The sequence below is a fragment of the Octopus bimaculoides genome, chromosome 4, assembly GCF_001194135.2.
Source record: "Octopus bimaculoides isolate UCB-OBI-ISO-001 chromosome 4, ASM119413v2, whole genome shotgun sequence".
NCBI lineage: Eukaryota > Metazoa > Mollusca > Cephalopoda > Octopoda > Octopodidae > Octopus > Octopus bimaculoides.
In genome coordinates this window covers 105378428-105387331 of record NC_068984.1, presented here as the reverse complement: position 1 = coordinate 105387331, position 8904 = coordinate 105378428, and the positions used below count along the sequence as shown (strand labels likewise).

At 36.3% G+C, this 8904-nt stretch overlaps 1 protein-coding gene across 2 annotated transcripts in view; it reads right to left on the bottom strand.

Moving 5' to 3' along the window:
- Positions 1-1458: 1458 nt before the first annotated feature.
- Positions 1459-8904, bottom strand: part of LOC106872728 (zinc finger autosomal protein) — a 22558-nt gene continuing 15112 nt past the window's right edge. For both annotated transcript variants that reach the window (XM_052967344.1, XM_052967343.1), the window contains exon 2: positions 1459-4041. In XM_052967344.1, coding sequence (XP_052823304.1) covers positions 1474-4029 — 2556 coding nt within the window. In that variant the 5' untranslated portion in view covers positions 4030-4041 and the 3' untranslated portion in view covers positions 1459-1473. The remainder of the gene's footprint in view (positions 4042-8904) is intronic.

Below are 8904 nucleotides of genomic sequence, written 5' to 3'. Positions count from 1 at the left end.
ACAGAATGCAACAAAAGAAAAAAATAACTCCAACATCTTACAGGTTGACAAATGTTTGAAAGGGTTATATAACCACTAAACTTATATAAAAATCTCAAAACTTATCGCTTAATACATGAAACTGAAATCAGCTAATGACAGCCATTCAGCACTTAACTTAAAAACCTTTATTTTTTTTTTTAATGTTATCTGTAATGAATCTCCTTCACCTCTTCCTCATAATCATCATCTTAATGTCCAATTTTTCATGCTTGCATGAAAATTCATTGAAACAGATCTTCTATAGCTGGATGTTATTCTTGTCACTAACCCACACGTATTTCCAAGCAAGGTAATATTCCCCCATGTCCTTTGAACATGAACAACACAATCATGGAAGACTGCAAATGGAAGACACTACTATGATAGTAATGTTTGTATGTTTGTTGACAATTGTCATGTGATATCAAGACAAGGAGACACAAACACATATATAAATATGTGAGCATGTGTGTGTATGTGTGTGTGTGTGTGTGTGTGTGTGTGTGTGTGTGTGTGTGTGTGTGTGTGTGCATGTGTGTAAACCATTGCTTTAACATCCACTTCTCCAAATTTGCATGAGTTATATGGAATTTGTTGAGGCTGATTTTCTATAACTGAATGCCCTTCTTGTTTCCAACCCTCACCTGTTTCCAAGTATGGTAACATTTCCCCCATGGCAAAATATGTTTCCACAGAGATTAGAAATGACGAACGGTGCTTGTATGCAGGTGACACACATCTATAACTATCACATGATGTCAAGGAGACACTAACAAACACACACACATACATACATACACACAAAATAGGTTGTTTTAAGTTTCTGTCTACCAAATCCATTCACAAAGCTTGGGTCAGCCCAGGGTTAGAATAGAAGACCCTTGCCAATGGTTCTATGCAGTAGTAGTGAACACAAAACCATGTAGCTGGAAAGCAAGCTTTTTAACTACACAGAAATATATATATATATACATATATTTAATACAAAGAATATATATGCATGTATACACACATATATGTACATACTTACATCTACATGTGTATATAGATGCATATCAGGGTACAGGACGTTAGAAAAATGAACTACAGACAACGGAACAAACACATAGGAAAACAGATAGCCACTTGGAATTATTCCTTCATCAGCTGCCTCTATTCTAACTAGGCGTTTCGAAGATAAGGCAGAATGCACTCTAGAATAGTATCTTCCTGAGTAGTGGATCGACCCACTAAACAGAAGATTCCAAGGTGGCAAACACAAACCAAGACAGGAAAAAATGGACAGTGAAAACAACATTAAAAAGCTGTAGGGCCAAATGCGAATCTGATATTGAACGCTAGTGATATGATGAAGCTGGACGGAGAAAAAACAGTTCGTCTCGCCTTCACAGTGGCTGGAGTGAAAAAGAGAGAATTGACCACAGGTCACATATATATATAAGGAAATGATCTCTAAGAGAAAATAAGAATAAATCTGATTCTTACCTGACTAACTTCTGCTATTCCATTAATAGCGTCAGATGTATTCAAAATTTGAATCCCATCAGAATTTAAAGTCGAGGTACCAGCATTGTTCATTGCTTCAGCAGTGACTTCCATAGCTAAAAAAATATCATCCATATTCTTTTCTTGGTTATGAGAACTAAATGTTGCTGCTGTTTGGTCAGCATCCTGCACTTTTTGTAATTTAGAAGTGACTTCCTCAACACGACCATCTGGATGCACAAGAACAACTTGGGGTATACGCCCTGGACCCAGTTTGCCTTCTCGGAGATCAGATATTAAACTACTTTGTAACAACTGCTGAGCAGTGAGGTGAACATGGGGGCTGGGGGACAGTTTATTTAAAGGATCCTTCTGAAGTGCCTCATCCTCTGAATCATGGTAAGAGAGATGTCGCATTAAATTACCCTTGTGGGCAAAACTTTTATCACATTCTGAACATTCATGAGTTTTCTCCTTAGGCCTGGGTGGAGTATAATTAGGTGTATGATAGAGGTTCTTGTGTCGTTTTAGAAGTTGTTTTTGCCTAAAAGACTGGTCACATTCATTACATTCAAAAGGTTTCTCTCCTGAATGAGTAAGTAAATGGTTGTCTAAATGACGCTGAGATAAAGCTGCATAGTCACAACGATTACACTTGAAACATTTTTCCCCTTCATGACTTTTCATGTGTAATTTATAGGAATACCGGTCAAGGAAATTTTTTCCACATTTACGACAACAAAGTGGCTTTTCACATGTATGGAGTTTTTGAATGTGAATTTTAAGATCAGTTTTCCGTCCACATGTTGTAGGGCACAGATTACATTGAAATACAGGTTTATTGCCAGAATGAATCAGCTTGTGAGCTTTGAGAGAGTTACTTTGTGTAAATTTAGCATGGCAAATGTCACATTCATATGGTTTTTCACCAGTGTGTATCCGTAAATGTCTCTTTAATTTGTAAGTGTCAGGAGATGCATACGAACAGTGTTGACATTGATAAGGCCTTTCTCCTGTATGCGATCTCATGTGTCTCTTTAACTTACTCAGTTCAACACTAGCATACTCACACATAGAACATTTATGAGGTTTTTCAAATGTATGACGATATCTTACATGACGCACAAGTTCTCCTGAAGTGGTAAATGCTGCATGGCACTGTTTACATTTGTGGGGTCGAGTTCCAGTGTGAGTGTTTCGGTGGTTTTGTAATGATGCCATTGTTTTAAAACCACGCCCACAAACATCACACTTGTGTGGTCGATCTTCAGAATGTGATTTCATGTGCCGAGTCAATAGATATCGTTTAGGACTTGTATAATTACAGTACTGACACATTAACTGTGCTGGATTTGTTTGGAACAGTTTTTTAGGAGTTATTTTCAAAATTCGTTTTGTGGTGCCATCTTCTTCAATAATTTCATCTGTGATTTCCCGTGGTTCTTCTTTGAAATCATACACAGATAAGTCTTTATCCCCATCACCCTGTGACACAATAAATACATAACTAAATTCCCCATTCCGACTGCCATCAGAAGGCATAATAGTCACTGTTTGGTAATTTGTGCCAGCTGTGGGCAAAATGAAGGAGTTGGAAGAAGAAACCTGAGAATTGTCAATTACGTGCAATGTTTCTGAGGTAACACCATCTGCAGACTGAACTGCAACAAGCTGGGGTTGAGAACTGTCTTCTGAATTCTGAAGTGCAACTAATTGTGCATTGTGAATTTCAGTGGGTAGTGAACCGACAGGCATTGCTTGCAAGTGACTTGAAGCACACATAGTATTAGCTGCTACAGAGGCAAGAACAGCCACGGGGTTGGTACCATCAATATCTTGACGTATAATAGTTTGTGTATCTTCACCAGTTACTATTTGACTGTCATCAACAGATATTTGCTGAACCCCTAAATCACCAGAAGAAAGTATTTGTTGATTTGAAGAATCCTCAGATACAACTTGTAAACTTGCTTCTTCGATATGCATGTGTTTTTCTCCACCTACAGAGACCACACGAATTATTCGATTAATCTCATTTTCACTATTTGCAAATGCTTCTGCAGTAATTTCAGAGCCATTAATAAAACCAGATTCTTGAATTTGGTTCCCAGATAACTCTGCAAGCTGAGCATGAACAGCAGAGAGATGATCATTTTGCACAATATCTGAGATTTTATGTACAATCTCTGCTTCTGCAGCATCTAGTTCTATTGTTGAATGTCCTTGAACTGTTTCAACACAAGATATCTGATCAGCAGCATCTGTTTCTGTATTTAGAATTGCAGTTGGTGGTGTATAATATTCTTGCATACTGACAATTTCTGTGCCTTCTACAACTGGAGACGTAGTTTCTGTGGTAGAAATGAAAACAGCATCATGTTCTCTGCTTGTCACATGAACTGTTGTATCATCCAATTCTGTTGGTACATCCGCTCCAATTTCTTTATTAAAGTTCACTAAGTAATGTTGCAAATCATTAAGATTTTCTCCTTCCTGGACAGAACCAGCTGAAGAATCTTCCATGATGGAATTTACCTAAAAATAAAAAATTTTTTAAATGCATTAAGCTACATAGATTTTCAAATTCATAATGAAGTTAAATGAAGGTAAGTCAACAAAGAAGAAATAAAGCACATGTTAAACCAAGACTTTCTAGACATCATAGATTTTATGAAAATAAATTTTATAAATGGGTACTGATATGGCCATGAGGTTAAGAAGTTTTGTTTTACAATCATGTAATTCCAAAGAAGAAATTTGTACGAAGCAAATGTACTGCAGTAATTAGTAGTGAAAGTGCTAATAAAATAAATTCTTTCAAAGGCTCTGTTGGCTTCCTAGAAGTAGTTGACAGCTTTTATTACCTCAGCAACAAAAGCAGAGCTGAGATAACATGAGGTATGTGTTACAAAAAATAGTAACCAAAATAGTAAAGAGTTCAGATATCTATCAGCTCTGCTGGCAACAAAGGAGTTCTTTCTCTAAGTGAAATGCAAACTGCAAGATGCTTGTGTATAAAGTGTGATACTGCACTGTAGTAAAATGAAGCACTAACTGCAGATGATGTACAAAGGCAGGAAAGAAATTAACCTCATTCTACTGGATCGTTGTGTGAAGGAACATTGGAGCACAAATGAGCTGAGAGAAAATCTGGGTATAAGAGGAATCAGTACTAATGTGCAAGAGAGAAGACTGTGTTTGTATGTTAGTTATGTAAAAAAGAATACTCAAACAATCTAAGTGGAAAGAACCAGGGGTTGAGAAACACATGGAGATAAAGTAATGACAGCAGACTTCAGGAAGCTGAACCTCACAAAGATGATATGAGATAACAACAAGTGATGAGATGCTGTGCTGGAAAAGGCTCATCCAATCCATACAAACATGATAAAAAAAACAGTAATGATAACCAACATGCATCAGAATTAGCCCCACTCTTCACCACACTTTCTTGGATACATGCCCCAACTCTTTCCAATACACTTTAAACTGGAATGAGAGAGATAGGTCTTGTCACAGTATGAGAACAGAACACTGCCTACAATTCATTATCATTTCATCATCTTTTGACATCCAACTTCTATGCTAGTTGGACAGTTTAACAAGATGCAATGAGTTCAAACACTGTATCATGCTCTTAATTTCATTTTGGTATGGTTTCAAAAGCTTGATATACTTTCCAATGCCAACCGCATTGAGTACTTCACAGGACATGGGCAAAAATTACCCACAACTACTGAGAGGCTTTTACTCACAAAAGTAAATATCACACACTTTAGAGGGCTTTCAAGGATCTCAAATTGCAAATAGAGACTTTTGATCCCTTGCCAACAGGATCTCTGCTTTACAAAAATTTCCTGTTCATCACTCCCCAACCAAAGCAGCTAAGTTAATAACTGAAAACATCTCTGTATTTGCTGTTTACATCACCAAATGTGTTCAAGTTTGGCTGTATAATTACAATGTTTGCTTCACAATTATGGGGTTCGCATAAATACTGTAGCTTCACATCAACCAAAACTATGTGGATATTTAACAGAAAGAAACTGTGCAGAAGCCTGTAAGAGCAGCCATTCCTGTTCTTGAGCAGTAGGTTAATCTGTTGCCCAGTTTAATATCACCACTAGGGTGCTTCAATGGAACCCCATCTACTGCAAGAATTCAACACAGGTCTCCAGTGTGAAGACAAATTCCTCCCTCCCCCAACTGGTGTTAGAGACTATGAAGAGGTAATGGGAATTGCCCTTCCTCTTCTGACAAAACCACAAAAAAATGTTGCTCACCTATAGTTTTAATCTATCTCTCCTGGAGGGTTAATAGTCCATCACCTTAATCGCTTGGTCGCATAAGGAGTCTATGTGTCCCTTGAGCTTCTAGAAGTAACAGTCATAACAAAAATCTAACCCTGCCATCATACAGAAAGGAAGGACACATTGAATGAAGTAGTCATGGACAACATGATAATGAAGTCATGAATATACAAAAAAATTAGAATGGCTATACTGGAATGGCTAAAAATATATGTCTGCTTGACCGGGGATGACTTGGATAATAAACAACAACAGTCATCTCTTGTTTCTTGGATTAGAAGCTTCTTGTAAGACCACACAACTGGGGTTCTCTCCAACCCACATTCTACAAACTTTGATGTTACCCCATATTCTTTGTTCTGCTTATTAATGACTAACTTTATGTCTCTTCTGACACACACTCCTTTATAATGTTCATCCGTTGTCAACGATGACCAGAACATCACAAGGGAGAAGATGCATCACAGTGTGACCAACTGTTACTGATCAGGCCAATGTATGCTCAGAATGTTCTGTGGCAGGTTGGGTACTGGTGGTCTGCTGGGAATGAAAGCAAGGAGTGGACACTGGACTTGTGCAGCTCACTGTTTTCTTTGGGTTCCCACAATACTGATCCATTCTTAGGAGGTGCATTTGGCCTTAGTGTATTAATAGAGATAATGGCTTCAAATTTTGGAAATTAGCCATTGTGTGTGTGTGTGTGGGTGTGCCTTAGTACGTTTCTTTACATCTGCACTCTACAACAGTCACTATGAATATTGTTGTTATTACTTCAATCAGCAATTTGTTGCTTACTTCACACCTTAATAGATGTGTAAAATAAAAGACTCCTTTCTTGAAAGACAGGTAACAATTAGCAACAGGAAGAGAGTCTAAGTGAAAAACAAGGCCTGAATAATATATTATTCAATCCATGCTAACATAGAAAAACAGATGTAAAATAAACAAATTCCTCCGTAACATTCTGCACGATGATCATCCACATGCAACTCAAGTACTCCATATCAGACATTACATATAAAATGCATAAGGAAAGACTTTGTAAGAATCTTTCAAGGAGAAATGACAATCTAGTCTTTCTCCCTATTAAACATCCACATAGCTCAATCATGATACAAATCTAAGGAATCCTAATATCTCACCCTCACCAATTATAAACATACAACAAAACATCTGAAAGTTTCTACAAATTCAAGGCTTCAGTTTTGAATGATCTCTCATGCAACAAAACCAAAAACTGCATCACTGGGACTGTGATTCCTCTTTAACTCTTAAGAATTTAAACCAGCCATCTCTGGCCCAAATATTCAACCCGTTTTATGTTCAAACCAGCCAGATCCATTCATACCTATCCTACAATATCATTCTAAAAATAAACAATCATCATCTAATGTCTGTTCTCCATGCTGGCATGGTTTGGACAGTTTGACAGGAGTTGGCCATCTCGAGGGTTGCTAGAAGATTAAAGCCACAAAACCATTCATCCTCTAACAGTTTCTAACTCTCTACAAGGTTCAAGACTTACAATGGAGTATTGTTCACATCTGCAGAATAGTGCTACTGCCATTCACACACACAAACATTCAATACAACATCTGAAAGAGAGCCAATTGAATGATCAGTAAAGATTTATTCACTAGCTTACCCCTAAAATATCATGGCTTGATTACGATTAATCACAGGTCTGTTCAGTCAGGATTGACTGACCAACAAAGTTCTGAGCTACTCAGTCATTTACCTTCTCCCTTCACACTCATCTCTCCTTACTAGTCTAACCTCCCAGATGCCAAACCTTCCTCCAAAGAACTAAAACTATCAGAGTTCTTTACTCCACTCTTTTTCTGTTGTTACTATTCATGTGTTTCATGCAACGCAAATTGTAATTCTCACCTCACTCCAATTCCTTGTCCTTTTCTTTCCCCATGACGTAGTGATAACTATTCCCAAAGTCCACCCTGTAATTCTCCAGAATACAGTGCCACCCACGTTTTTCCAAAAGATATTCAGGTTAAAACATGGACCACATCAATGTGGGGCAGTAATATGAATAATATTCACCTACTCTTGCTTTTGTTTTTTTTCTTTTTCTTCTTCCTGGTGTTTTCATTACTTTGTCAAAAATGCTATGGACTTCTGTAGCAATCTAATTTATTCACATAATCACGAAGGACACCTGAACTGAAATAAACGTCAGTCAAGCTTTTCCTATCTCACCAAAATATAAATCAATATTGTTTTACATAATTTGAAATATTGCGTTTGGTTTTGGGACGAAATTCCTATACTCGAATGCAGAAAAACATAAACACAACAAAAAGAAAAAAAAATCGATAGTAATTTTTTTCATTATTATTGAATAAATTCCTAAAGCAAAACTAGAAGAAAAAATGAAAACCTTCAGCGGAGAATACTAATAACCTAGTTAGTATTACTAAATGTCTATATTATCTGTAAATGTGCGTAATGTATGAGTATATATTGTTCTACAAAGCTGTCTTATACATGCAGGACAGGTTTTTGAGTAAATAATATACAGGGACAATAACACATCAAATGTATTCTTATAACTGTTAGAATTATGTGACCCCATTTCAGACAATATATTTATGGGGTATTATTTTAAGTTTACACCGTTTTCTCCTTTACGACAACAATAGCAAGAAAACTTTCACGATTTTAATTTAAATAAATGAAAAATAACAAATTAAGCTAGTTTATTGATTCAGATAAACAACTTTAAAATTAAATAAGTTTATTTTGCAAGCATCTTATACAGAAATATAGAGAGAGAAGAAATCTAGCCGAAACGGATGTGACGGTTTGTTCTGTTAGTGTTTGTTTTTAATTATGTAATTAAGTTAAAGCTAATAAAGCTTGGAGTTTATAAAGCTATGAAAAGGAATAACATGTAGTCTATTTTATAAAATTGTTTCTTAAGAAAGATAAATAAATTAGAAAATTATGTTAAAAGACAATGGGAGGAAATCTGTTAAGATTATCAAAATAAATGTGGAGAGGAAGTTTAAATGTAGAGGTTTACGGGAAACTGTACAAATCACACAAATATATATATATATATATATATATA